General features: G+C 59.5%; 1 protein-coding gene across 3 annotated transcripts; it reads left to right on the top strand.

The window, feature by feature from the left end:
• Window positions 1–826: 826 nt before the first annotated feature.
• On the top strand, window positions 827–27,351 carry DHX34 (DExH-box helicase 34). 3 transcript variants are annotated; one of them, XM_044378179.2, is made up of 18 exons: window positions 910–2,899; window positions 3,082–3,324; window positions 5,089–6,000; window positions 8,364–8,675; window positions 10,465–10,719; window positions 13,128–13,230; window positions 14,367–14,584; window positions 16,920–17,094; window positions 18,949–19,142; window positions 20,019–20,120; window positions 20,929–21,153; window positions 21,343–21,516; window positions 21,806–21,923; window positions 22,787–22,893; window positions 24,888–25,175; window positions 25,919–26,095; window positions 26,305–26,443; window positions 27,079–27,351. In XM_044378179.2, exons 3-18 carry the CDS (start codon window positions 5,287–5,289, stop codon window positions 27,210–27,212), a joined length of 3,435 nt encoding a protein of 1,144 aa, XP_044234114.2. In that variant the 5' UTR covers window positions 910–2,899; window positions 3,082–3,324; window positions 5,089–5,286; the 3' UTR covers window positions 27,213–27,351. The 3 variants fall into 3 exon arrangements, with proteins under 3 accessions (XP_026337744.2, XP_044234114.2, XP_026337745.2); XM_026481959.4 differs by lacking the exons at window positions 910–2,899; window positions 3,082–3,324 and adding an exon at window positions 827–897; XM_026481960.4 differs by lacking the exon at window positions 3,082–3,324.
• The last annotated feature ends 380 nt before the right edge of the window (window positions 27,352–27,731 follow it).

Genomic DNA, 27,731 nt, shown 5'->3' on the forward strand with positions numbered 1-27,731 from the left:
TGTCTGTTTCTCCTACTAAAACCTGAGCTCCATGGGAGCAGGGACTTTATCTGTTTTATTCACTGCTCTTCTCGGTGCCTAGAACTGGCTCTGGAACTGAAGGCTGTACCTTCTTAATGACAACATTCTCTTAAGGAAAAAGGAGAATGATGATACTAAAAATGAAAGATCTAACATTTATTGAGTGCCTACTACATACAGTAGTGAAAAAGCAATTTATGTACCTTATGGACACATTTTTGCTTACTTTCCCCAACTATCTTGAAAAGCAGAGGCTCAGACCCACAATTCCTGAGGCACCTAGGACTAGAGAGGACTCTATATTCCCATTCATTTAGTCATTCATTCAACAGACGTTTACTGACTCTCTGATCCTTGTGGTGGACGCTGGACAACACAGGACCTCCAAGACAAGAATGGCCCCTGCCTTTAAGGGGCTGGGGAGTTGAGTTGAATTATTTATTAGTGAATTACTAGAGTGAATTATACGTTAATAGAATTATCTGTTAATAATTATGAATTATAGTGAAAAAATCACAGGAGTAGCTTAATAGTGTCTGGGCTCCCGCCAGCTTTTTCTCTGGCGTTGGGGCAATCCGGTGCAAAGACGGTTCAGAGCGAAGGTAGAGCAAGCGCAAGTGTCCGCGGCAGCACTACCACCGACCTCTAGAGGGCGCAGCGTCACATTCGTGGCTCCGCTCGAGGAGAGGCGGAGCTGGAGAGTGTTGTGCGCAGGCGCAGAGTGGGTTTGGGCGGCTCCCAGTTGCGCACCCGCTCCTCTGCCTGCGGTGGGGTGGGGCCTGGCCGTGAGGGTGGCATGCGCAGGCGCAGAACCGGCTTCGGGCGCGCGAGGGGCGCTGGGGACCGGAAGTTGGAGTGATCCCGGCGGTTAGTGAGGTGAGGGGGGCGGGGCGGCTGCGTGGGGTTGTGGCGGCGGAGGCGGCGGGTGTTGGGTAGGGTTGGGTAGCTGGGGAGCGAGCCGAGGGGAGGGGAGGGAAGTTCCAACATGAGGACACGTGTTGGAGGAGACAAGGGGCCCGGGAGAAGCGGACGGAGATGGAGCCTGAGCGCCCCGAGAGCACCTGGGCGACACAGAGGCTCGAGAAGGGAAGAAATGGGAGTCACGGCAAGAAGCTTGGAGAAGCTGAGGGGCCGAGAGACGGGGAGGTTGAGAGACGACGGAAGCATCAAACCGGGGCGAAGGGGGGCGCAAGGAACTGACGGGGTCCCCAAGGAACTGACGGGGTCCCCCGACAGCGCCTCGTAGAGGCTGCAGAGAAATGTGGTCGCACCGTGAACTTGGAGGGGAGGGTGGGAAAGTAGCGAACAGAAGTAGACTGAGGAAGAGGGCGGTTCAAACGGAGGAACAAGACGCTCGTTGACCTTAAAAGTTATTTTACCGGCCCAAATGGGTTTATTTGGGGATAACCACGAGTTGCAATTTGAGACAAGCCAGCTACAGCAAAAACCATTGGCTAGTCCAGCAAAAGAGAAGATAATTTTCTGGAGAAGGAGGAAGTTGGGAAGGCTTGCTTTGAATGAAAAGTCGGTTAGAGAAGAGCAAGAGTTCAGAGTGTTGATGGTTTCTCGTTGGCTGAGTTGCTGGGGTGGTCGCTTTCTTGTAGGAGGTGCAGCTGTACCTCCTTCCCTGTTGGCACCTGTAATGGATGATTCTTTCCTGTTGGCAATTCTGTTGGAGACTATAATTGACAGTTCTTCCAGTGGCTGACCTCAGGTGGTAGGGCAGGAGAGCTTCCCCCAACCCTCTGGCCTCCCAGCTCCATCTTAGTGAGATTTCTGTTCATTAATGGAGAGAGACTGATAGATACAGAGAGACGGAGGGAGTGGAATAGGGAAAACCTGGCAAAAGCTGATGGAGGGGCTGAGAAAGGGGAAGAGCCCGCCGAGGCAAAGAGACTTGGAGAGAAAGCCGGAGGTGGGAAGTGAGTGAGATGGATGGGAGCTGGGTGATTAGGGCAGACTAGTGAAGAGAGCCATCTGGAGTGTGGAGAAATGGGGCTCGATGGAGAGAGGGTGCATTTGGTAAACTTGGAGAGCAAAGAGAACTGAAAAGATAGTGTCGAGTTTAAAAATGGAGAGAGAAAGCCAGACCACGGAGAAACACTGAGAAGATGAAGAGGAATAAGTGGGAGCCTGACTCCCTAGATTTGAATTCCCTGTCTCACTGTGTACTTAACCTGTCGTGGGCTCAGTACAATAGGGAGTGATAGTAGCCTTTTTTTTTTTCAGATTTATTTATTTTAGAGAAGGGGGAAGGGGCAGAGGGAGAGGGAAAGAGAGAGTCTTCAGCAACGTGGAGCTTGATCTCACGACCCTGAGATCATGACCTGAACTGAAGCTGCAGCACCCAGGTGCCCCAGAGAATAGCACCTTCTTAACACAAGGAAAGTGTAGATGTGTGTATGTATGTGGTTGTGCATATAAATATATGTGTGTGATTTAGAATAGTAACTGATACGTGAAGAGTGCTGTTATTAAAGTGTCCGAACTGGGAAACAAAATGTTGGGTGAAGAAATGGACACCATTAGTCATGATGGAGAGGCAGTAACGGAGACTGGCAATGGAAAGAGACAAAAATGGAGCGTCAGAAAAAACGACTGAACGAGCAAATAAGATGAAGAACCGACGGGTAATGGAGAAGGCCGCCTGGAGAGAATATCGGACCTGAAGATAAGCGAAACGGAAGAGGGGACCAGACTATGAGAGGGAAGAGGGCTGAGCGTGGCAAGCATGGGGAGCTGAAAAAGGCTGAGACTTGAGGATGGACAGCCAGAGGGGAGAGCTCGGGAAGCAGAGAAAACCACTGCAAGCCACCGCCAAGAGACCCAGAGACGGTGAGAGACACAGAGAACCGAGGGGACCCAGGAAATCTACAAGGTAACCTACGAAGAGGCTCCTTGAGAGCCATGGTGCGTGCTCAGTTGGGCCCACGTGCGCATAGGCGGCTTGCAGCTGGGAGGAATGTTCTTCATTTCATTCCCGATCCTTTTCTCGGGGTCCCAGGCTCAGTATCAACAGCATTCTAAGGCCTTTTCCTCTTACTGCCTCCCCTGCAACAGGAGTTCCCTATGAAGCCACTCTAGCGTCGCCCAGCCCAGGTGTTCACCGGAAAATGCTGTGCACAGGCTGCTGCTGCGGGAAACCACTCCCGCCAGCTCACAGCTGCTTCATCAGCAGAAACGCCCTTTCTGGCTCCAGTAACTCCCAGGGATGGCCTGAGACTGCAGAGATCGAATCTCGGAACTCTGTTCCGTGATGACTGAAGGCAGAGCAGGCGAAAGCATTGCTAATTCCAGACCAAGGTGAATTGTGGCCTTTTTTTTTTTAAGATCGATTTATTCTAGAGAGAGAGGTGGGGGAGGGGCAGAGGGAGAGAGAGAGAGAGAATCCCAAGCCGACTTTCCGCTGGGCATGGAGCCTGGCGTGGGGCTCCACCCCGTGACCCTGAGATCATGACCTGAGCCAAAATCAAGAGGACGCTTAACCAAGTGAGCCACCCAGGTACCCCAAATTGTGGCCTTTTGAGTGTACTTTTCCGGGCTGTATGCCCTGGTTCCTCTCACTGATTTCCCCATGTTCGTCTTCACCTGGCTCCTCTGTGCCAGGCTGGGCGCTAAGCATTTGCAATGTTTAGAAGTAGGGATTGTCCCCCCGGGGCGCCTGGGTGGCACAGCGGTTAAGCGTCTGCCTTCGGCTCAGGGCGTGATCCCAGCGTTCTGGGATCGAGCCCCACATCAGGCTCCTCCGCTGGGAGCCTGCTTCTTCCTCTCCCACTCCCCCTGCTTGTGTTCCCTCTCTCGCTGGCTGTCTCTCTCTGTCAAATAAATAAATAAAAAATCTTAAAAAAAAAAAAAAGTAGGGATTGTCCCCATTTTATAGATGAAGAAAACAGCCTCAAAGTAGTGAATTCACAAGTGGCCCGCGTCTAACAAATGATGAAGCGGAGATTCAAACCCAGATCTGCCTGACTCCAAAGCCTACACCGAGGAAAGCTCTGAATCCTCTTAAGGTGATAAAGTTTACGAATCGGAGTGATGGGCTTCCCTCCAGAAAATTGTACATACGAGGATATGCTCTCTATTACTAGGACTTACGCAGCTGAGAGAAAACCAACGTTGCCCAGGAAGACATTTGCTTGTGTAGCTGGTGAGGGTTGGAGTGGACTAAGCCAAGCTTCTTCCCTCTCCCACTTCTCTCCTCGTAGTTGCTCAGTGGCCGTCCTAGCGTGTCCTTCGTTGTGTCCATGTGCAGGCTTTTCTCTAGGATGGATTTCTAGGAAAGGTGGTCAGGTTCAGGAGCGATTACAGACAGCTCCGGGTTCATACCTCATCCTTGTGTGACCACAGTAGATAGAAGGAGGGCTTTTCTCTCCTGGCAACCTAGTGCAAATTCCAGAGAAAGGCCGTGACTGGCCCTCCGCTGGTCATGTGTCCACTTCTCGCAGCAGTCAACGGTTGAAGGAGGAATCGGGTGCCATGGTTGGCCAGGCCTTTGTCACTTGCCCAATCGCTAAGGGTTCTCTGACTTAAAGGCCGTCAGAACCATGCGGTATCCAGGAAGGGCTGCTCTTCAAACGGGGGGAGGGGACGGAGGGTGCTGTTATCAGAAAAGGAAGGAAGGGATGTGCCAGGCAAGCAAAGACAGCGTATAATCCAACACCTGCAAAATTGTGCACTTGATTTCAGAGTTCCTAGGTGCCCTGAAGCTCAGTGGACCCCAGATGAAGAGCCCTTGCCTTACTCTCTTCATTATGCCACACCCCTCTTGTGTTCTGGCCTCTCGTGACAAGGTTCTGTTGTCGATTGGCCTCATGACCTCCCCTCCTTCAGCTTTCGGGTCAGACATCCCTGGGCATCCTTCCCTGACTCCCGGGCACGGTCAGGTAGCTCCTGTGGGCTCCCACGGCCCAGTCACTGGATCGTCTGTCTCTTGCCTGTGACCACGACCACATGTGAGGACTCAGGGTGGCCTTACTCATTATCCGTTCTCCTCCAGTGCTTACAAAAGAGCAGGCTCTCAGGAAATGTTTCTAAAAATGAATGAGTGTCTTCTGTTCTCTCCTTCAGGTATTCGGGCCTGAAAACCCAGGATGGGCTGGTGTCTGTCCCAGAGATCACTGCAGGAGTCGTGAGGGGCCCTGGGCACTTGCTCTGTCATTGCCTGTGGTCATCCTGGACCATCGACGACGAGGGAGATTGTCTCTTTGAAGGGAGAGTGGTTCCTCATCGTAGGCCTCTCACCTGTGACTCGCAGACAGCACTGTGATGAGCCACAGCATGCCTCCTCCCAGAATGAAGGGGGACGGGGATCACCGAGGCCGACACTGGAGTCCCAGTGAGGAGGAGGCCCGCGAGAATTGGGACTGGAATTGTCCAGAGACACGTCGCCTCTTCGAGGAAGCCTTTTTCCGTGATGAGGATTATATACGCCAGGGTTCTGAGGACTGCCAGAAGTTCTGGACCTTCTTCGAACGCTTGCAGAGATTCCAGAGTCTCAAGGCCACCAGGAAGGGGGAGAAAGACTCCTCGCGTCCCAAGCCCAGCGTCCCAGCACTGGCTGACCTACCTCACACGTACGACCCACGCTACCGCATCAACCTCTCGATCCTGGGCCCCGACACCCGGGGCTCTCGGGGGCTGGGCAGGCAGCCCCCAGAGAGAGTGTCCGAGTTCCGCCGAGCCCTGCTGCACTACCTGGACTTCGGCCAGAAGCAGGCGTTCGCGAGGTTGGCCAAACTGCAGCACGAGCGGGCAGCGCTTCCCATCGCCCAGTACGGGAACCGCATCCTGCAGACACTGAAGGACCACCAGGTGGTGGTGGTGGCCGGGGACACGGGCTGTGGCAAGTCCACGCAGGTGCCCCAGTACCTGCTGGCGGCCGGCTTCAGTCACGTGGCATGCACCCAGCCCCGGCGGATCGCCTGCATCTCCCTGGCCAAGCGTGTCAGCTTCGAGAGCCTCAGTCAGTATGGCTCACAGGTGAGTGGGCCTTACCAGCTTCCCGGTTTTTCCATGCGACCTCGAGGTGTAGGTGGTTGCCCGTGTGGTGGTATCGATGCAGGTTACCAGAGCTCTTAGCCTTTCACTTGGCAACGAGTCTTCTAGAGATCGAGCTACAGATTGACCCGACTATGGTTCAAATGAGAAAGGCACTAGCATTGCCCATAACGCTTTAACATTTTATTTTTGAGAGAGAGAGAGGGAGAGAGCACATGCATGCGTGGGGAGCGGCAGAAGGAGAGAGAAAGAGAATCGCAAGCAGGCTCTATGCCCAGCACAGAGACCGACAGCGGGGCTCGATCTCGGGCCCCTGAGATGGTGACCTGAGCCGAAATCGAGTCAGATGCTTAACCGACTGAGCCACCCAGTGTCCCCCCGCCCAGTGTAACATTTTTAACAGCGAAAAATTGGAAATGTCCTAAATCATTCGTTTTTTAACAGCCATTAAAAAAGTGAGAACCTTTCTTTACTCATGATTTCTAGGGTTCTAATCCAGGCTCTACCATTTAAGAATCGTTATTGAAATTATAATAGTCCAAGCAGAGGAATGTACGCATCCCGTGTAGCTCGGTGAATTTGCACAAACTGAATTCATTTATGTAACCAGCACCCCAGAAACCCTCTGTCCCCTGCCTTCGGTCACTGCCCTGAGGCCCCAAGAGCTGTCACTCTCCCGAGTGATAGATTATTGTCTTAGATGATAAGAGGAAATACCACAGATTAACTTGGCCTTTTTTATTTACTTCTTATAAATGGAATCAGAAAGTGTGTTCTCTCTGGTGCCTGTCCTCTGTTGCTCGGTACCCAGCTTTGTGAGGCTCGTCTGTGGTAAGCGTGTGGGTGCACACTGTTCTTTCTCGCTGCTGTTCCGCATCCCCTGGTGAAGACCCCACAACGTATTCGTCCCTGCTGCTGTCGACGGAAACGTGGGACATTTCCAATTTCAGGCTCTTGTGTGAAGGTGCCACCGTCAGCATTCTAGAACATGCCGTTTGGTGTCTGTCGGTACATATTTCCATCGGGGATATAGCTAGGAGTGTGACTGCCGGCTCATCAGATCTGCAGGAATGTCTAGATCCTGCCAGAGCGCTTTGCAAAGTGGCCGTACTCATCCACACTGCCGGCGGGTGCTGTGTTCCAGGCTGCCACCTACGCTTGTTACACTTAATCTTTCTCGGTTTCGCTTTTCTGGGTGGGTGGATCGTAGTAACACATTTTAATTTGCATTTCTCTGGCAACTAAGGGTTGAACGTATTTATTGGCCATTTGGAGATCTTTTCTGAAGTGTCTGTTCAGGTCTTTTCCCTTGATTGTCTTGTGTTGTCTTTTCATTCCCAATCTGTGGGGTTTTAAAGATGAGGGAAACCAGTCCTTCGTAGGATTTATGTATTACAGACCTTGTCTCCCACTCTGTGAGTCGTCTTTCATTTTCTGAATGCTGTCTTTTGATGATGGGTCTTTTCATTTAAATGTGGTCCAGTCTGTCATTTTCCTTCTGTGGTTGGCATTCTTTGGGTTCTGTTTGAGGAATATCCCCCTACCTTAAGGACATACACACATCCTATGTTTTTTCCTAAAGATTTTCACCTCTAAAACTATAATTTATCAGAAATTGATGTGTGTGTGACGTGAGGTAGGGGTTAAGATCATTTCTTCACGGGGCGCCTGGGTGGTGCAGTGGGTTGAGTGTCTGACTCTTGGTCTCGGCTCAGGTCACGATCTCAGGGTCGTGGGATTGAGCCCCATGTGGGGCTTCACGCTGTGTGTGGAGTCTGCTTGGGATTCTCTCTCTCCTTCTCCCTTTGGCCTCCCCACTGTGCTTTCTCCCTCTAAAATAAGTAAAATTTTAAAAAGATTATTTCCTCTCAATACCGCTTTTTAACTGTGTTTTGCCTTGGGTCAGCGACCTCGGTTTCCCCATCGGTGAGGTGAGAATAGTGGTTCTTGCTTCTCATGGTGGCTGTGAGGATGAAATGAGCGGGCGGTGCCCATGCAGTGCTTAGAGTAGTTCCCAGCAGCGTAGGGACTCCAAGAAAGACGAGCTGTCCCCATGATCGTTAATCAGTGTACACACCAGGCTCTGTGGCGCACGCTTTCCGTGCCTCAGCAGGGAGCATTCTCCCAGCGTGGGGCGGGGGGGGGGGGATGTCTCGGAGGGACGGAACCGCTTGCCCAGAGTCAGAGGCACTAAGTGCAGAGTGGGGTCCAAACCCAAGCGTGTTGGACTCCAGAGCCTGATGGGGGGCGGGGAGCAGGGGCATTTGCTGCGATTCTCAGTCTGGGCGGCCGAGGGCTGGCGCTCAGGTGCAGGCTCCTCTCCTGACGACCCCCCTCCCCCCCAGGTAGGCTACCAGATCCGCTTTGAGAGCACGCGGACGGCGGCCACCAAGATCGTGTTCCTGACGGTGGGGCTGCTCCTGAGGCAGATCCAGCAGGAGCCCAGCCTGCCCCAGTACCAGGTCCTGATAGTGGACGAAGTCCACGAACGGCACCTCCACAACGACTTCCTCCTGGGCGTCCTCCGGCGCCTGCTGCCCGAGCGGCCGGACCTCAAGGTCATCCTCATGTCGGCCACCATCAACATCTCGCTCTTCTCCAGCTACTTCGGCCGTGCCCCCGTGGTGCAGGTGCCCGGGAGGCTGTTCCCCATCACGGTCAGTGCTGCCCCCACGGCCTGCAGTCCTCCTGCCCGGTCTCTGGCCAGGCTGGATGTGTCTGTCCCCTGTCTCCTGCTCAGAGTCCCGTCTTTCCCTGAAGGACGTTCTTGCTCGCGCTCTCTCTTGTGCAGCTGCCATTTCCTGAGCATTGACAGCGCGCTGGGCAGGTGCTTAGTGCTTGTTGGGGGAGAGCCAGCAGTGTGAAGCTAGAGTTTATTTCTCTGATGTCACAGTCCTCCCGGTCCAGGCTGGTGGGCAGCTCTGTGGCATGTGGTCCTTCAGGGACCCAGGCTCCTCTTCTCTCCTGTTCTGCCATCTCACAGGGTGGAGCTGCTCCGTTTCCGCACTGTTGACATTCTTGGCTGGGTAATTCTTTGCTTGTGGGGGCTGCCCTGCTTGCTGTACGGTGTTCAGCAGCCTCCCTGGCCTCTTCCCACCAGCTGCCAGCCGCATCTCTTCCCAGATGTTACCAAATGTCCCCTGGGGGCGCCCCCACCCCAACCTCCCCCCCCCCCCCCGCACCAAGCACCACTGTCCTAGGGAGCCATCCAGGTCGGTCTGGTCAAAGCTTGCAGGAAGAGGGAAGGGGCCCCAGACTTAAAGGAAAGGCCTTTAAGTTGGACGTGACCTTGCTGTTGTCTCGTCGTCCTCTCTGAGCCCCATCTGGTGCAAGGTGGGGAGGGCTGGACGGTACTCTGGGGATGGCGTGCCCAGGAAGGAAAGAGCAGAGTCTCGGGCCACCGTGGGTCGCCCACACCACTTGACACGGCCGACCTCACCCCGTCCCCACAGTGGTCCTGGGCGGGCCTGACCCGCATACGTCATTAACCGCCCACCCCACGTCTTCGGGTTCTCCGGAAACTTCTGCCCTGAACTTTGCTCCCTTTGCTTGGGCCTGTTTGCTGTGGCGCGCGGTGGTCTTGTCGGTAACGAGGGTGAAGCTGCTCGCAGCCGCCATGGACCGAGCGTGGACCGCGCGCTCTGCCGCTAACATGGGAGAGCGCACGTGGGCCCTCACCGCGGCCCTGGGGGGCCTGGGCCAGGGATTTCTGCCCCTGGGGGTAAAACGGAGGCTCAGGGACAGGGCTGGAATCCTGCTCACAGACATCGCCCCGGGCCGGGCAGCCTCTTTGCTCTTTCGGATCCCCTTTCACCTCCCCACCTGTGTGTCTCCCCCAGTCCCCACCCACGGGTGGCACTCGTAGAGCCCTCCCGCCTGGCTTCCTGGTGGCCTCCAAGACGCTCTACGCCCGCTCGCTTTGTGTTTTGAAAGCCAGTCCTTCCTCTGGCAGCGAGATTTGGTAGGAGCCCCGGAGCTCTTAGCACCAGGAAACCGCACTGTTGCTTGTGGTTTGGGGTTCTAAGTACCCATCCCTCTGTCTTCCGAGCAGCCGTAAAAAAAAAAAGGGGGGGGGGGAGCATGCTGTCTGAGAAGTGATTTTTCTAGGTTTTTGATCCTGGCTCCACTCTTTAAAATTCTGTTGTTGAAGTTACTCTCCAAACAGCAGAATGCGCGCCTGCGTAGAGCTCAGCTGATTTTCACACGTCAAATACCCGTATGCGGCGAGCACCCAGCCTGCAAACCTCACACGTCCCCAGCGCCCCGGGAGCCTTCCAGTTACCCCGATCCTGTCCTTTCACGAGCTCCTCCTCTCACCAGCCCGGTTGAGGGTGCCGCCTGCTGTCTGATGGGTCCGCGCCGTCTCCCGCAGCCTGTGCCCTCCCTGCCCCGTCGCCCTGCGCTCGGGTGACAGGCGCGCCCCTGCCCCGGGCTGTCTCCCCGCAGGTCGTGTACCAGCCACAGGAGGCGGAGCCAGCAGCGTCCAAGTCCGAGAAGCTGGACCCTCGGCCTTTCCTCCGGGTGCTGGAGGCCATTGACAAGAAGTACCCGCCCGAGGAGCGGGGCGACCTCCTCGTCTTCCTCAGCGGCATGGCGGAGATCGGCTCGGTCCTCGAGGCCGCCCAGGCCTACGCCGGCCGCACGCAGCGCTGGGTGGTGCTGCCACTGCACAGCACCCTCTCCGTGGCCGACCAGGACAAGGTACCCCGCGGGGCCGGGCGGGGCCGGGGCGGGTCTGGCTGTGTCGGCCGGGGAGGAGGGCGTCGGGACGGTGATTCCACGATCGCAGGGCCCTGGGCCGCTGATGGGGCTGCTCACGTCTTCAGCCAGGGTGAGCTTCCGGATGAGGTGGGAGGCGTTGGAGCAGAGCTTTGGACAAGGAGGATTCGGGGAGGGAGGTAGTCCGGGGTGGGGGAAGCCCGCCTGGAGCACAGGTGTGGGGAAGGGTCGAGAGGCTGCCGTGCTGGAACGGAAGGGTGCCGGCAGAGGGGCCTTCGCGTCAGCCTGGTAGCCGTTTGTTGCCGTGTCACAGAGTCCCCCCAGCCCTGGCAGCTTAGAACAGTGAGCGTTTGCAATCTCCCATCGCTTCCGCAGGTCAGGAATTCGCGAGATTCTTAGGTGGGTGCCTCTGGCCCAGGCTCTCTCTGTAGGGTGCCGCTGAGGTGTCGGCTGGGCTGCTGCCATCCGGGGCTGGGGGGCCCTCCCCTAAGATGGCTCACTCACAGGGCGGGCTGTTGGCCGGGGGCCTCGGTTTCCCTCCACGTGGGCTGTTTGAGTGTCCTCCCAACATGGGAGGCTCTCCCCAAGAGACCCCAGCAGAAGCCACAACGTCTTTTATGGCCTGGCCTTGGACGGCACACCCGCGAAGTCTGCAGTGGCCCGTTAGTTGACTTGGGCTGCTCTGTTCAGGGGGAAGGTACTGGGCGAGGGTGTGGATCCCAGGAGGCGAGCCGCATCGAGCCTTCCTTCGTGGAGGCTGACTGCCACAGTCCCCTGGGGAGGAGGCCCTTCAGGTCACACTCTGTTGTTGATTGAAGAAACCGCCTTTGAGCACCTCCTTAGTGCTTCCCCTTGCGCCGAGGGGGCTCTTTGGGACACACCGGGAGCCAAGATATGGCCCTTCCCCTCACGTAGCTGCCGGTCTGTGGAGGGAGATGGCAAGCAGCCAATAATTTACAAATGGAAGAGGAAAGCTCTGGAAACCTGAGAGCACCCTCGAGGTGGATTCAGGGAAGGCTTCCTGGAGGAAGAAACTTTCAAAACGGAGACCTGAGAAAGCCCCAGCCTCGGAAGGGGGCGGGGAGAAGAGTGTCCCAGCTAAGGTGTGTGGAGCACTGCTGCGTGCCGGCCGGAGTGGGAGCCGTGTGTGCACCTTGCCGCGTTTAGACCTCCCAGCAGTTCCGTCTGCCAGGAGCCGCCGTTAACCAGGACAGACGCAGACACCGAGGCCAGGGCACTCACGCAAAGTCCTGTCAGTGGCCGAGCCACGCTTTGGAATGTGGTAGTTTGGCACCAGAGCCCTCGCTCTTAACCAGAGGTTGCCAACTTCCTGCAAAGGGCCACGGAGTACAAAGTTGTAGGTTGACTTGTTTATTTGGGAGAGAGAGAGAGAGATGGAGTGTGAGCAGGGGAAGGGGCAGAGGGAGAGGGAGAAGCAGGCTCCCTGCTGAGTGGGGAACCCGATACAGGGCTCGATCCCAGGACCTCAGGATCATGACTTGAGCCGAAGGCAGACGCTTAACCGACTGGGCCACCCAGGTGCCCCCAAAGTTGTAGCTTTTATGAGCCATTTCGTCCCAGGCACGACTGCTCCACTCTCCCATCGCAGTAGGAAAGCAGCCGCAGACTGACACAGGTGAGGCTGTGCCGTGTTACAATTGGATTCACAAAAACAGAAGGCTGGATCTGGTCCCCAGGCTTAGTTGCTGACCCCCACTCTTGACCACTGTGTTTGTCTCTTGGGCCCAAGAGAAGGGCCTGCTTGTGAGAGAAAGGCAGGGCCCCTGGGAGGCCACCTGCAGGGTGTCTGGGGTCCAGACTGTGATGGGGAAGGCAGGCCTGGTTGGGGGGCTGAGGTGGGCGGGCCTAGGCCAAGGGCCTTGGAGACCCAGTGTGGTGCTCGGCTTTGTCCCGAGTGCTGCTGGGAGCCGTGGGAGGGCTCTGAGCAAAGGGGGGAGCAGTGCCAGTGTGTTTTAGCAGACCCTCTGCTGTGCGTGATCATGGGCGGGAGGCCAGACTCCAGGGAGGAGGCCGGGCCAGGACCTGGGTGGGAAGGGAGGGCCTGGACCAGGGCAGGGCTGTGGGTTTTGGAGAACGGAGTGAATTTCGGAAACATTCAAGGCGTGCAGGTGTGGCTGGAGCGGGGAGGGGCAGGGGAGTCAGGACGGCCCAGGTTTCCAGCCCACGTGGCGCGGTGGATGACGAGTCGTCTCCGAGATGGGGACTCGAGGAGGAGGAAAGCGTTCAGTGGGAGGCACTGAGGCTATTCGAGATATTGTGGGTGGGTGTGAAGTGCCCGTGGGCCATCCAGGAGGCGTCAGGGAGGCCACCGGACACAGGTCAGCAAGGGTCTGTTAGTCTAGGATGTCACCTCCTCCCCTGCCCCCCAGGTATTTGATGTGGCCCCCCCTGGAGTTCGGAAATGCATCCTCTCCACCAACATCGCCGAGACCTCCGTCACCATTGATGGGATCCGCTTTGTAGTAGATTCTGGTAAGGGCTGCTCCCCGCCACCCTTCAGGCCCTAGAGAGAAGTGTGGGGTCTGGAGATGTGCAAGTGTAGTGAGTGAACTCCGGACCGGAGCAGGGAGTAGGTGGCCTTTAGGGCCGCGGAGCAGCGGCACCATCTTCTCAGATGTTCCAAGCTTGCTCCTGTCTCAGGGCCTTTGAACTTACTGTTGTCCCTGCCGAGAGTGGTCTCGCTCCTGATATCCACAAGGCTTACTCCCTCATCTCTTTTCAGGACCTGCATAAATGTGTTCCCATCAGAGGGGCCCACCTCGTCCACTTTGTCCGATTTGTGACCTCCCCTTCTCCTGCCACTGTTGCTTCCTTTATGAGACCTGTTGTTCCTCCGAGTATGGCCCTTATAGTTTATGTCTGTCGACCTATTTCTTTTTTGTCTTCCCAACTAGACCATTGTCTGGGAAGTCAGCATAGCATAGTGGTTGGGAGATGCTGGGGCCAGCCTGGCTGTGTGCCCAAGGTCGTGTCGCTGAGACTCTGTGTGTCTGGTTGCTCGTTTGTAAAATGACACTAATAGCAGAGCCTCCCTTGGGTTGTAAGGATTCGATGAGCGAATTCATTCCCCTGGGTATTTGGGATGGTATCTGGCACAGAGCAAGCACTCCGTGTTAGCCGTGACCTTACCGTACTGCACCTGGGACGCCGTCCACGGTAAAACAGTCTGTAATTTTATGCACCGTCAGAATTTTAAGATGCTGGCCGTTAAATGTGGACGTGCCTTTGCTTTCAAGGAGCGTCCCGTCTTCAGAGACAATGCAAGTGGACAAAGCTGCTCTTAGAGTTGATGAACTCTGTTCTGTTTAGCCCCGTGCGACCGAGGACAGTGTTCACAGTGGGCCCCGTACAGTGCCTGGCACACAGCAGGTGCCTAATAATAACGGTAGGCCCACCGGGCTCCTGAATACACAAATAACAGACGCGTGAATGAGGAACAAAAAAACCAAGGAAATGTCAGGGTCAAGGCCGGCCTAAGCTCTCGGTCCGTGTTAATGGAATAGAGGAGGAAGCGCGGGCGTCAGGGCTGGAGGGGCGAGGCGGCACACCCCCCCCCCCCCGCCGCTGCTGCACTGAGTCCGTCTCCCCCCGCCCCCCCCCCCCCCCAGGGAAGGTGAAGGAGATGGGCTACGACCCGCAGGCCAAGCTGCACCGGCTCCAGGAGTTCTGGATCAGTCAGGCCAGCGCCGAGCAGCGGAAGGGCCGGGCCGGCCGCACGGGCCCTGGCGTCTGCTTCCGCCTCTACGCCGAATCCGACTACGATGCCTTCGCCCCCTACCCCGTGCCCGAGATCCGGAGGGTAGCGCTGCACGCGCTCGTGCTGCAGGTGAGGCGTGGGCGGGGCGGGCCCTGAGCCGGGACCCATCCCGGGGTTTCAGGGCCAGGAGGGGCAGGCAAGCTCACAGCTGCCAGACATCCGATCCCCCTGCGGGCGGAGGGTTGTTCCCGGGTCCCCAGGCTCGTGGGGAAACGTCGTGACTCCATCAGAATGCTTTCAGCTGTGATAGAGAATCCACCTGGAAGTGGCTTTTGACACCAGGTTTCTCCGGACATTTTATGTCATGGCTCTTATCTCATTAGTTAGCTTTGCTTCGATGAGGCCGCTATGCCAAGTGGGCCCACTCACAGAGCGGCCACCACGCAGAAGCTTAGTCATCAGGGTGGCAGGCAGTTTCTTTTATTTGGGGACCCAGGCCCCTTCCCTGTGTGGCTCCCTCACCATCCTGCCAGCTGGCGGAGGGGAGGGAGCGTGGGAGAGGAGCTTGGGGGGGGTTTGAGGGCCAGGCCCCTCGCCTCCCCTTGCCCTGGTGAGTGCCCAGTCCGGAGCCACCCCTCACTGCAGGGCAGCCTGGCCAGTGTGGGCTCTGTGCTTGGGAGAGAAAAGCCAAGCGGGGACGGGCGGATGGCTTCCACAACGCGTGTCCCCAGGCGGGTGTGGCTGGGGACACGAACCTGCCCCCTTCCTGCAGGGGATGCACTCTGATAGTTGGTTAGATTTCATTTTCTAGAATGCCCCTTGTGATCCCGTTGTGTGGGTTCCTGAGCCACGCGGCCTGACCCGTATGCACGATGTACCGTTTGACATGGGCAGCGGTCCCCAGATGGGGAGGCGGCAGGCTCGGTTATGTAAGTGGGTCAGGGATGTCCTGTAGGGCTCGGGCTTGTCCTGCCTCTTCCATCTTCCGTCCATCAGCTGCTCTTCTGAGCACAGTGACAGAGACAGCGGCGGTGGGTAGAGAACGCTTGCCTCGTGCTCACTGTGGGCCAGGCGCCACTCTCAGTGTGGCATGTATAGAGCTGCTTGGATCCCCACAAAAACTGGGGGGTAGGTGGTCTTATTCCAATTTCTGGATGAGGAACCAGTCGCACAGAGAGGTGATTGAAGTTGCCCCAGGTGTCCCAGCCGGCCGGTGGCAGAGCCGGGATTTGATCTGTCGGCCTCCTACATGCCACCAGGCTCTGGTGGCCATGCCGTCACCGCCTCCTCCTTTACCATCCAGAGACAGAGGCAACGACTGCCCCTCCTCGTGGGTCTCATTTTTAAGACCACAGGAACCTTTCCCTGAAGGCCCCAGGAACCTTTCCCTGAAGGCCCCTCCCTGGCTGATCTCCCATCCCGTCTTGTTGGCAGCACGGGGTCATGGGTGTCTCCCGTGTGACCTGGAACTGCCCAGGGCCTTAGCCTTGGTTGACTAGCTCAGAGTGGGGCTTGCCCGCCCCGGCTACTCATTAGAATCACCTAGAGAGCTTAAATAAAAAATCTGGCCCACCTCCCCCAGTGCTTCTAACATAAAGGGTTTTTTATTTTTTGGTTTTCTACGAGCGCTGGGTGTTCTTCTGGGCAGCAGGGAGGGAGGTGGACCGGCTGCTTGCCGGGTGGCCGGCCCGAGCTTGTGGTGCCGCCTGCTGAGGCCCAGGCCAGCAGGTGACCTCGTGGCGAGGTCGGCTGGAGCCCCCGGGCCCTCTGAGCTTCCTTCCCGCTCTCTCACGGCCCCATGAGCCGCCATGCCCGCCTTTCCTCCGTCCGGTCCGGAGAGGGGCTAGTTGCTTCTGCCTCGCCAGGCCTGGCGACGGGTGCGTGCTTTACTCCGTTCCCCCCACACCCTGCTGCCCTCTGGGTCTCTGAGTTAGTGAGGATTCACTCTGGTCCGCAGCGAGAGAAACCCAACTCAAACTACCGCGAGCAGAAAAGAGGATTTCCGGAGGTTGTGCATCCATCGTGGGGGGTGGTCTGGCTTAGGAACGACGGAGGATTTCATCTGCTGGGCTTGGGCTAATCTCCAAGCAAGGGGAAGACAGTCCCAGCAGCTCTGGGCTTCCACGCTGGCCCCTCACAACCAGAGAGGAAGCCAGAACGTCCCTCTCCCAGCGTCAGTTTGCAGACGTCGCGGGGAGGATCCCGATAGGCCCAGCTCAGGTCACATACTCATTCGTTGGTCAGTTGCTGTGTTGAGGGGCTGAGGTCCTGCGGCTTGCTCCGTGGCCAGGGTCTGGGAGAAGAGGTGCTAGACAGACAGTGACCCTCTCCCCTGCCTCTGTACAGTGGGCCTTGACGTTGGGAGTTTTAAGGTAGCACGAGTTTGTGATCTCTGAGCCCCCAGCCAGTGCTCCACAGTAGTTCCCGTGTCCCCCATTCCTGGGGGGCTCACTTGTCATTCCAGATGAAGAGCATGACCGTGGGGGACCCGCGAACCTTCCCTTTCATTGAGCCCCCGCCACCAGCCAGCCTGGAAACCGCCATCCTCTACCTCCGGGACCAGGGGGCCCTGGACAGCTCCGAGGCCCTCACCCCCATCGGGTCCCTGCTGGCCCAGCTGCCCGTGGACGTGGTGATTGGTGAGGACTTCCTTTGGGGTGGTCGCCAGGGCGCCGGGTGTGGCTGTGGGGACCGTTCACGCTCTGAGTGACTCGTAGGCAGGCCTGTTCCTTCTCTGGGCCCCATCCGTTCAGTCACAAGTTCTCTGTGCCAGACTGTTCTGGGAGCTGGGGTTCAGCAGTAAACAGGCCCCTCTGTGCTCCGTACACCCTGTTCCCAGCTCCACCCTGGTGTCCCCTGTCTTGGTGTCGTAAGGATGTCAACACGGCCTGCCTCTTCCTCTTGCTCATCCCTGAGTCATCCCTGCCCCTTCTGAGAAGCTCTCTGACTGACGTGTGATCTGGTCTGATTGTCCTGACTCGAGACATTCTAGGTGCTCTGTGGCCCGCAGAATATTCCCAGGCGAGCAGGACTCCGTGTGGCACTATGGACCAGGCATGGTGCCCCACGGAACCTTCTGCCCCGCTAACATCATTAACGTCCCCATCACTGCGGCAGCCTGGAGCTTCCGGGGGGAACAGGCTGGGGACCCCCGACCCTGAGGGCCTCTCGTGGTTATGAAGGTGGTTCTGTTTGTTGTAGGACACAGGGCTAGAGCAGGGGAATCCGATCTGAGAAGAGAAAGAACGCTCTGTGAGCACTGGCTGTGTGTCAGCGAAAGGCGTTATGGGCCTTCTGTCATCTCACCCTCACCTGGTGAGGGTAGGGCCTGTGGTCACCCCTTCTGCACCGATGGGGAAGTTGAAGCTTGGCCAGGGACGAAGGTCTACACCCAAGGGTCCGGAGCAAGCGAGCAGCAGGACCTGGATTTGACCTGGCGTGATGTGGGAGTGACTCACTCCAGCCTCAGAGAAAGGCTGTCACTCGCTCGCCCGGCGTCACACCGTGGGCAGAGCTGGGAGGCCCCCCCAGCCAGACGGACACTGTGGGTCCCCAAGACCCCCGGACAGGCGGCACAGATGACTCAGGGCTGGGAGGTTCTGGGCCCGGATGGCTCAGTCACCGTGCTTCCTCTGTGCCGGTTGGAACTCCGAGTGTTTCCCGGGTGAAGCACGGTTCATTCCCATGGCAGGCAGACGGCTAGTAGCCCATTTCACCGATGGGAAAACAGAGGCGCAGAGAAACAGAGCTAGAGTGTCTGGGACAACCTCATTCTATTGCCCAGCTTTGTTTTACGAGGCTAGATATGGAACTTTCCAGAAAGGCAGCCAAGGGGACTGGTGAGGATGAGTCAGACACGTGTTACGTAGGCCGCTGAGCACAGGGCAGACAGGTGAGGGCCTGGTGGTACAGACCAGGGACCTACTGCGTCTGTCTGTCCCTGTCTTCCCTGCTCCCACTGCCCTCCCTTCTCCTGTCCCCGCCATCTCCCCCTGCTCTCGTTCCTCCACCTTGACTTAAACAAAGATGGCAGGAGAGGCTCCATCCCGAGGCAGGCACAGAAGTCAGGCCCGCGGTGTGCCAGGCAGGCCATTAGGGCTCACGTGGAGTCCCGTTCTAGGGGGAGGAGGGAGGGACCCCGGAGGGTCAGAACGAGTGTCGGGAAGGAAAACCAAGCCAGGAGCGGGTTGGGTGGGTGGGGGCGTCAGTTGTAGACAGGAGAGCCAAGTGGGTGGGGGCAGTGCCGCCGCCAACAGCCGGCCCTCAGACCGTGCCCACCTGGTGCCTGAGGAGGCAAGATTGAGGTCATCTCCGACCTACAGATGGGGAAACTGAGGCCTTGCCCAAACTCACATGACTGGGAAGCAGAGTGTGGGCTCGATTCTGTCCCTGTGGCTCTCAGGGCCCTTTGCGGGCAAGGAGGAGGGGAGGGTGGGAGGGCAGCCGTCCCGGAGCCCGGGAGGCTCAGCTCGGCGTCTGCCCCCACCCGCCAGGGAAGATGCTGATCCTGGGCTCCATGTTCCACCTGGCGGAGCCCGTGCTCACCATCGCGGCTGCCCTCAGCGTCCAGTCGCCCTTCACCCGCAGCGCCCAGAGCCACCCGGAGTGTGCGGCGGCGCGGCGGCCCCTGGAGAGTGACCAGGGGGACCCCTTCACGCTCTTCAACATCTTCAACGCCTGGGTGCAGGTGAGGCCGGCGGCGGGGCCACCCCTGTCTGTGACCTGCGTGGGGCAAGAGGAGGCCCGCTACCCCGGTGAGGACCCCTGAGCCCTCTGCAAACTGGAGGGGCCCCCGTCTCCACCCTTCATTCCCGGGGCCGTGGGACCAGCAGGCGCCGGGGCGCAGCCTTGAGGGGAGGCTGGGGTTTGAAAGCACTGAACTGGGGCGCCTGGGTGGCACAGCGGTTAAGCGCCTGCCTTCGGCTCAGGGCGTGATCCTGGCGTTATGGGATCAAGTCCCACATCAGGCTCTTCCGCTATGAGCCTGCTTCTTCCTCTCCCACTCCCCCTGCCTGTGTTCCCTCTCTCACTGGCTGTCTCTCTGTCGAATAAATAAATAAAATCTTTAAAAAAAAAAAAAAGAAAGAAAGCACTGAACCAAAGCCCTCCCACCCAGAGGAAGGCCCCGCAGTCCTAGGGTGGCACCTGTCTATCCAGCACATGCTCTGGGCCTGGGCCTGTGCCAGGCAGTGCTGGGGACCTGGTGGTGACTACAAGCACCTGGCCCTGCCCCCCTGGGTCGCACAGTCCCATGCAGGGAGGCAGACCTGTCTCCAGACAGTGACCACCCAGAATGGGCTGTGATGGGCAGTCCAGGGGGCTGGGAGAGCCCAGAGGCCATGTCTGACCCAGTGTGGTCTGGGAGGGCTTCCTGTAAGAGGGGGCAGTGGTGCTGAGACATGGAAGGAGGAGGAGAAGTCCTTCTTCTGAGAGTCCCAGCCTCTTAATCTTCCAGGGGCTGGTGTTCGGGCCTGTGCTGGGGGCGTCTGGGTGCTGGGTCAGACCCCGCATCCTTCCCCAGCTGGCTAGGCCCTGACCGCCTGGAGTCTGGTTTTCCACCCAGGTGAAATCCGAACGGAGCAGAAACTCTCGCAAGTGGTGCCGCCACCGAGGCATAGAGGAGCACCGGCTATACGAGATGGCCAACCTGCGGCGCCAGTTCAAGGTGAGGCTCGGGGCGAGGGGAGCAGGCTGGGAACAAACCTGGGGAGGCCAGGTGGGGGAGGCGGAGTGCGGGTGCACCACCCCTTTCCTTCTCTGACGGAGCCATCAGAGTCCCACCCTACACCCACCTCTCACAACCATCAGACACTCAGACATGGGGTCGCCTGGGTGAGTCAAAGGGGTGGAAATCCAGGAGGGCTTCCTGGTGAAGTGGACAGGATCCACGGTCACGTGCTACATCCTCACGAAGAGCCTCGCCATCTGGGGCAGGGGTGCTGAGCTCTGGGAGGCAGTGGGGGCGAGAGCTGGCACACCAGATCCAGAGCGGACATCGCAGTGGCAGGTCCCAGCTCTGTCATTTGCTAGCAGTGTGGCCCTGGGCCTCAGCCTCCCTGCTGTCCTGTGAGGATTAAATGAGTTAATACACGAAAGACCCTTTAGAACAGGGCGAGTCCCCGGTGTCATCCACTGCCCGTGGTTGCGGACGGCCACACTGAGGCCCGGACGGGGTGGTCACCCGACTGTGGCCTACCGTACAATTTTAGGAGTCCCCCCCGCCCCCCCAGTCGGGGACCGCTGATGTTCAGACCATTCTCTGCTTCTCTGGCTTTCCAGAGCTCACTTCGGCTTTTGTTGGCCTGCAGACCTGGAGAGAGCAGTGAAAGGCAGGGGCCCCTTTCTCTGTGTCGCGCACGCACATGACATCCCACGTCCTCTGATACGGAGGGGCTGGCGAGTGGCAGGCCCCACACCGGAGCCCCAGACTCGGCCTGCCCTGTGTCCCTCACCCCGGCCCCGCCCGCCCGCAGGAGCTGTTGGAGGACCACGGGCTGCTGGCCCGGGCGCAGGCCACGACGTCGGGCGACAGCTTCCACCGGCTGCAGGAGCGCCGGGAGCGCAGGGCCTTGTACCGCCTGAAGCGGCAGCACGAGGAGAGCGGGGGGCGCCGGCGCAAGGTGCTGCGGCTGCGGGAAGACCTGGACGGCGGCTCCAGCGACGAGGACCGAGGGGCCGGCGACGGCGTGGATATCCAGGTGGGCGCCGTGGGGCCGGGCCTGGTGGGCTGTCCTCTGCTCAGGAGACCGGGCTTCGCGGATAGGACCTGGCCCCCCCCCCACTCTGCAGCACCCTGGGGTCCACGTGTCCTAGCGCCAGCCCCTCGGTACTGGGCTGGGCCCCTCAGGAACCCGCCTTCCCCCCCGCATTCCACCCCCCCCCACCAGGATGTGAAGTTTCAGCTGCGGCACAGCCTGGATCAGCTGCAGGCGGCCACCGGCTCCGCCCAGGACCTGACGCAGGAGCAGATGGCCCTGCTCAAGCTGGTGCTGGGCCGGGGCCTCTACCCGCAGCTCGCCGTCCCGGACCCGTTCAACAGCAGCCGCAAGGACTCGGACCAGGTGGGCCTCCTCCTCGCGTCCTGGCCCCGTGTGCGTTTGGCACCCAGCACGCCTTCCTAGCCCTGCTCTGTGCTGAGGACGCGGAGGTTATGGGCACAGTCCTGGCCCTGCCCTCACGGGGCTCCAGTGCAGTGTGGGGGAGTCAGGGAAGGCTTCCTGGAGGAGGGGACTTCTGAGTGGAGACATGGATGGGGGAATCTGGCCGAGAGAGTAGAGGAAAAGGGTTCTAGGCAGCGGAAGAGTAGGTCCGACGGCCTCCGTCACCTGGCGTCTGCTTTGGCCTCTGCAGATTTTCCACACGCAGGCCAAGCAGGGCACCGTGCTGCACCCCACCTGCATCTTCGCCAGCAGCCCTGAGGTACTGCACACGCGGGAGCCGGAGGCCAGGGGTGGCGAAGTGAGCCGAGGTACCGTGAGTCTAGACAGGGACACACAAACCCCTTGGGATGTGAGGGGTGGGGGGACAGTGACGTCAGGGTGCCCCTCACCGACTGGGGTTCCCCCCTGGCTCCCGCCCACACTCTGTCTCTGCTGGGGCTGCTGACATGGGAACGGTAGGCGGCGTGGCTTCGGGGTTCCAAGAGCCAGACCTCTTGGGGAGTCACTCCACACTGAGCCCCACCCTCCCTGCGGTGGTGGCTGATGGGGCGCTGGGGCCTCACCCCAGGCTGGAGCTTCTAGCGAGTAGAGGGGACCTGTCCTGTGGGCCCTGTGAACACCCGGCCTGGTCCCGCCCGGGGGCGCGGAAGGCAGCCGCCCGGCTGGAGTCCCGCTCTGTGAGCTCTGGGACACAACGCCTGTGTGTCCTTGTTTGTAAATAAAGTGTGTTAAAATGTCAATGTTAACTCCAAAGGTAAGATTTATCATTTTAAACATCGAAGGCAGAATTTGAAACTTCTCTCTCAAATCTTTAACTGCTGTAAATTCCTGTTGTTTTTCTCTTTTAGTTTTTCATTTTGAAAAATTCCAGATCCCGTCCAAGTAGAGAATGGGATGAGCCCTTGGTAGCCTCACCCAGTGTCCTGCCACCCCGTGTCTTCCGTCACCTCATGTTTTTCTCCTTTTTGCTGGGATTGGATCCCAGATGTCATATCGCTTAGAAGCGTGAAAATAAGGACAGTGATTTTCATTTCCTAGTGAAAGTAGCCGTATTTAACCCGTGTGAACCGTGGGACCGGCAGCGCCTGGGGCGACAGGCCCGCGCGGGGGCTGCTGTGGGGAGGAGAGCGGGTGGCAGGGCTGGCCTGAGCTGCCCTGTGGCCTGTTTCAGATGACAAGGACAAGCTGAGCAGCCGACACCAGCTCCTCACCTTCGTCTCCCTGCTGGAGACCAACAAGCCCTACCTGGTGAACTGCGTCCGCGTCCCCGCACTGCAGGTGAGTCCCAGCCCCGCGCAGCCCGGCTCCCACGTTTGATGACCGTGTCCCCGGGGCGGGAGGCAGGGGAGGCCCTGAAGAGCCGCCTTCCCCAGCCGCCTGCTGTCGTTGCATCCGTGGATTCGTTCAGTAAGCACATGCTGAGTGCCTGCTGTGCGCGGGGAGCTGTCGTAGGCATGGACAGCCTGGCAGGGACTAAGGCAGACTGGTCCCTGGCGTCCCAGAACGTCCGTCCGGCAGGGAGGATGGCCGTAGTGACAGTAAAGCAGCGCCCTGTGATAGGTTAGTGGGTGAGGAGTATTTGGGGAAAATGAGAAGAATAGGGTAAGGGGCTTGGGGAGGGGTAGGGTGAGGGTGGGCAACAGGCTGTAGTATGAAATAAGGCCATCAGAGTGGGCCTTGCTGAGAAGGTGCAGTGGAACAGAGGAGGAAGGGAGGGAAGGAGCCACAGGACACTTAGGGGGAAGAGTGTCTTGGAATAGCATGTACAAAGGCCCTGAGGCACACACATGCCCACCAGGCCCAGGGAACAGCTGGACCGGAGGTGGTGAAGGGGAGAGTGGCTGGAGATGAGGTCGGAGAGGCTGGAACCCCCACCCCTGGGAGGGTTTGAGCAGAGCTGGAACAGGGTCTGCCGCGGGGCGGTAGCAGGGAGCCCACCAAGGAGGCGACTGCGGTCATCCGGGCAGGAGAGGGTGGCGGCTGGCCCCGGCTGGAGGCCGAGGACGTGCTTAGGTTGCGGATAGATTGGCGTATGTGTCTGTAGCCAGGAAGGGAGAGTCCTGCCTCGTGAGTTCCGCAAGCCACCCTGCCCTTCTGGGCCTGGCCTTCATTCCCGCTCTGTGGGGGAGCAGACGAGGCTCCGGGGGGGCGGGGGGGGCATGTCACTTATCTGAGCCCCACGGTGAGCAGGGAGCCCAGGTGAGGGTCCCCATGACCAGGCCCCCTTGCTTCAACCCCGGGGAACATAGAGGGGAACGGAGAAACCCTGCGGGCTCCCCGAGCCTCCGGAGACTCCCCCGCGCCGTGCTGTCTACCCAGGCCCTTAACGCTGACTCTGACCTGCTCGGTTCCGTCTTCACGCAAACACTGACCGAGTGGCTGCCTGGCACCGGGCGCTGCTTCCTGTTCTACGTGCGGGGACGCAGTCGTGACCGGAATCCCAACACTGCCCGCATCAGTGGGGCTCCCAGAGGCGTGGGGGAGGCAGACAGAGACACGAAGAAATAGGGAGAACGCCAGATTCCCCTCGCCGCGCTGGCAGGGAGGGGCAGAGCGGGGCGGGGGCAGAGTGGTGGGGCGGGCAGGACTTCAGGGAGGAAGCAGAGAGTCGCCAGCTGAGAGCCTCGGCCAGGGCGCTTGGGGTCTATGGGGAGTTTTAAACACACACCAAAGGAGAACAGCAGGCGGAGCAGAGCCATCCCTCTGTCCCCCTGCCCCCCCAGTCTGCCGCAGTAGCCGGGGTTTTTCCCACTTCCCGATGCGTTTTAAGGTAAATCGGCTCGCATTGGCACCCTCGGCCTCCAACACTTCAGCGTCCGTCCGTTAACTAGTGTTCGGTACTTGTTCACGTATGTCAAGGGTAGAGCGTAGGTCGTGACTCGTATAGATGGGAGGGACGCTGTCCGGTGGTGTTGACAGAGGCACCCGTGCGTGTCCGCTCAGCCCTGTGGCGAGACAGGAGTATGACCCTGCCTTCCTAGAACGTAGGACCGTTTACTCTTTGACCCTGGGCTGTCTGTCCAAGTACAGTGTCCGTTCCGTGGGGGCAGGGACCCTCGTTTGCAGCCGAAGCTGGAAGGGGGCCTGGCACACGGCGGGGGGTGTGTGTAGGTGTTTGGGGGGGGCGGGCACATGGGGTCCATGGGAGGGTGAGAGGACAAGTGGGGGGAGGAATGAGGGCTGGGCAGGAGCCCGGGGTGGGGGGGGGGTCTCTCTAAGCTGGCATCCTGCCCCGCATTCTCACCGGCTGCCTCCTGTCCCCTCCCTTCCAGTCCCTCCTGCTGTTCAGCCGGTCCCTGGACACCAACGGTGACTGCTCGCGCCTGGTGGCTGACGGCTGGCTGGAGCTCCAGCTTGCGGACAGTGAGAGTGCTGTCCGGCTTCTGGCAGCTTCCGTGCGGCTCCGGGCCCACTGGGAGAGCATCCTGGACCGGCAGCTGGCCCGTCAGGCCCAGTGGCGGCGGCCGGAGGCAGACCAGGAGGAGGTGGCGGGAGCTCCGGAGGACCGCAAGGAGGTGGCAGACCTGAGCAGGGACCTGCTGCAGTTCGTGGCATCCAAGGTATGCCGCCTGCGTGGCCATGCCCTGGATTCGGAGTCCAGAAGGCCTGGTTTCCAGCTCCTTCGGTGGTCGGTCGCGCTGCTGTGGGTTTGCAAACCAGACAAGCGCAAGGTCACACAGCGGGGAAGGGGTGGAGCGAGGATTTGATCCCGGGAGCCCGGCTCCAGAGGCCGAGCCCTTAGCCCCTGTGGGTCCCCCCCCCCAGTTCCACATGCATTTATTGAGAACCCCTGCATGCGCCGTGCGTGGTACCCTCGTAAGAGTTAAGGGCGTGCAGGCCAGAGAAGGAAGCTGGAAGTCGCTGTCTGGCCATGGAGGGCACGGGAAGAGTTGGACAGAGCGGGGTTGGTATCAGTCCCCACCCCGGAAGCAGGGAGCTGGGAACAGCTCCTGGTTCTGCGTGCGGACGGGGTGGAGAGCAGGGGTGCCCCGGGGTGACTTCCTGGGGCGGCGGGTCCAGGGAGCCAGGGCGGGGGGGGGGCGGACCGACGTGCCAGGCGAGGATGGGCAAGGGGGCCTGATGGCAGGTCGGGTTGTGGTCCCATGGGTGACAGCAGAGAAGGGGCACCGGGGCACATGTCAGACAAGCCTCTGGCGGCCAGCGTCTGAGACCGTGTTGTGATGGACTTAAGCAGTTGGCCTGGAGCCGAACCGTCCAGGCTGATTTCAGGCACCCCTGGATCCAGGTGCCCTAACGATGTCTCCGAGTCTGTCTCCCCTCCTTCCCGTCCTTCCTCCCCCAGGTTCCCTACAGCCTCCGGCGGCTCACGGGGCTGGAAGTCCAGAGCCTGTATGTGGGACCCCAGACCATCACCGCAGCCCCCAGTCTCCCCGGCCTCTTCGGCAGCTCTCCCCTGTCCCCCCACCCCACCAAAGGGGGCTACGCGGTCACGGACTTTCTCACCTACAACTGCCTCACGGTAAGCGTGGACGCCACCTCGGCCCATCACTGCCCCCCCCCCCGAACTGAGGGAGCCCCAGCCTCCCCACCAACCACGTCCCAACTCAGTGCAAGGATGTGGTTTTGGAAGGGGGCCCCCCCAACCCTGGGTGGTGCTGGGACAGGTCGCAGGCAGGGGGTGGCGAGATGGGCCAGGGGCCACGTCCTGACGCAGCCTTCCTGCCCCAGAGCGACACGGACCTATACAGCGACTGTCTCCGCACCTTCTGGACCTGCCCCCACTGCGGCCTGCACATGCCCCTGACGCCCTTGGAGCGCATCGCCCACGAGAACACGTGCCCCGAGGCCCCGCAGGACGGCCCCCCAGGTAAGGATTGGGGGGGGAGGCCGGGCTGCTGGGTCCACCCGCCCCTCCCGCAGTGGTTTCTGGCGAGTCTGGGCATTCAGCCGCTCGACGTCTGGGGACTGAGGACCGCAACCCTCTGGTCCTGGTTGGTGCCACATCCAGGCTTTGTCACGGAGACCAGGAGCCGGAGACAGGAGGGCCCAGAGCGTCACCTCTTTCTCGTTCCTTTGCGTCCGTCTCTCTGGTCTCCGTGTGCTGCAGACTCTGGGCTGCCTCTGTTTCTGTCTGTTGCTGTGTCTCTCGTTCTTTTCTCCGTCTCAGCCACAGCCCCCATTGTCACCCAGGGGAGGCCCCAGCGGCTGGGGCATGTGCACCACACACCACCCACCAGGGCTGGTCCGGGAGGCGGCAGTGAGGCCCACCACCCCAGGGCACGTTCTTTCCAGTCTCTGTGTCCCAGGGGGTGACAAATACAACGAGAGACAGAGTAAAGACTTACTTGTGTGTGTGTGTGTGTGTATGTATCCAGGAAGGCTTCCCCGAGGAGGCAGAACCAGAGGCCAGGAGAAAGCCTGGGGTGCCTGGGACTTGGGCAGGGGTGGGAACACGCAGTGGAGCGACCCCCCCCACACAGCCTCCCCTCTCCTCTCTCGTAGGGGCTGAGGAAGCCACCCCCGAGCCCCTCCAGAAGACATCTGCCTTGCAGAGGCCCTACCACTGCGAGGCCTGCCAGAAGGACTTTCTGTTCACACCCACGGAGGTGCTGAGACACCGGAGGCAGCACGTGTGAGCCGGGCCGGGAGCCCTGCCTGTCATCCCTGCCTGTCACCCTGCCTAGGACCAGGACTCCTGCCCGACCCCGCAGCCTGGACGCAGCCCAGCATGGGGGGGCGTGTGAAACTGAATAAAGTCTCTTACGTGCACTCTGACCTTTGAGCCTGATGCTGCCCCTCATTGGTCCTCGTCCCGCCTGCTGCCCTGTGCCACCCAAGGCGCCCCGGGGCAGATGGGGGCAGGGGAGGCCTAGCAGGGACTTCAGGTCCCAGGCAGAGGACCTTGACCGCCATGGCCACTGCTCTCTCCCGAACCTGTCCTCATGGGCCCTGTTTTTCCTCGGACTAGGAGACCTGCGCAGTCCGTCCACATGAGTCGCTTCGAGAACTGGGCGGGGGGTGGGGGTGGCCCTGTCGGTGGGGGCCTACGTCTGACACGGTCCCCGGGGCCGTTCCTGCTGCAGGGTCCTTGTCTCCAACCCTGGGCCCGACCCCGCCGCACACACGAGAACCATAGGGAAACGCTGTGAGCCCTC

The sequence above is a fragment of the Ursus arctos genome, unplaced genomic scaffold (assembly GCF_023065955.2).
Source record: "Ursus arctos isolate Adak ecotype North America unplaced genomic scaffold, UrsArc2.0 scaffold_19, whole genome shotgun sequence".
Taxonomy (NCBI): Eukaryota; Metazoa; Chordata; class Mammalia; order Carnivora; family Ursidae; genus Ursus; species Ursus arctos.

Excerpts from the sequence above, each read along its gene's own strand:
- DHX34 (XM_026481959.4), top strand. The coding sequence starts at position 5,287 with ATGAGCCACAGCATGCCTCCTCCCAGAATGAAGGGGGACGGGGATCAC. Across the intron at positions 22,894-24,887 it reads TCCGCGTCCCCGCACTGCAG|TCCCTCCTGCTGTTCAGCCG; the intron begins GTGAGTCCCAGC and ends CCTCCCTTCCAG. Across the intron at positions 25,176-25,918 it reads TGCAGTTCGTGGCATCCAAG|GTTCCCTACAGCCTCCGGCG; the intron begins GTATGCCGCCTG and ends TTCCTCCCCCAG.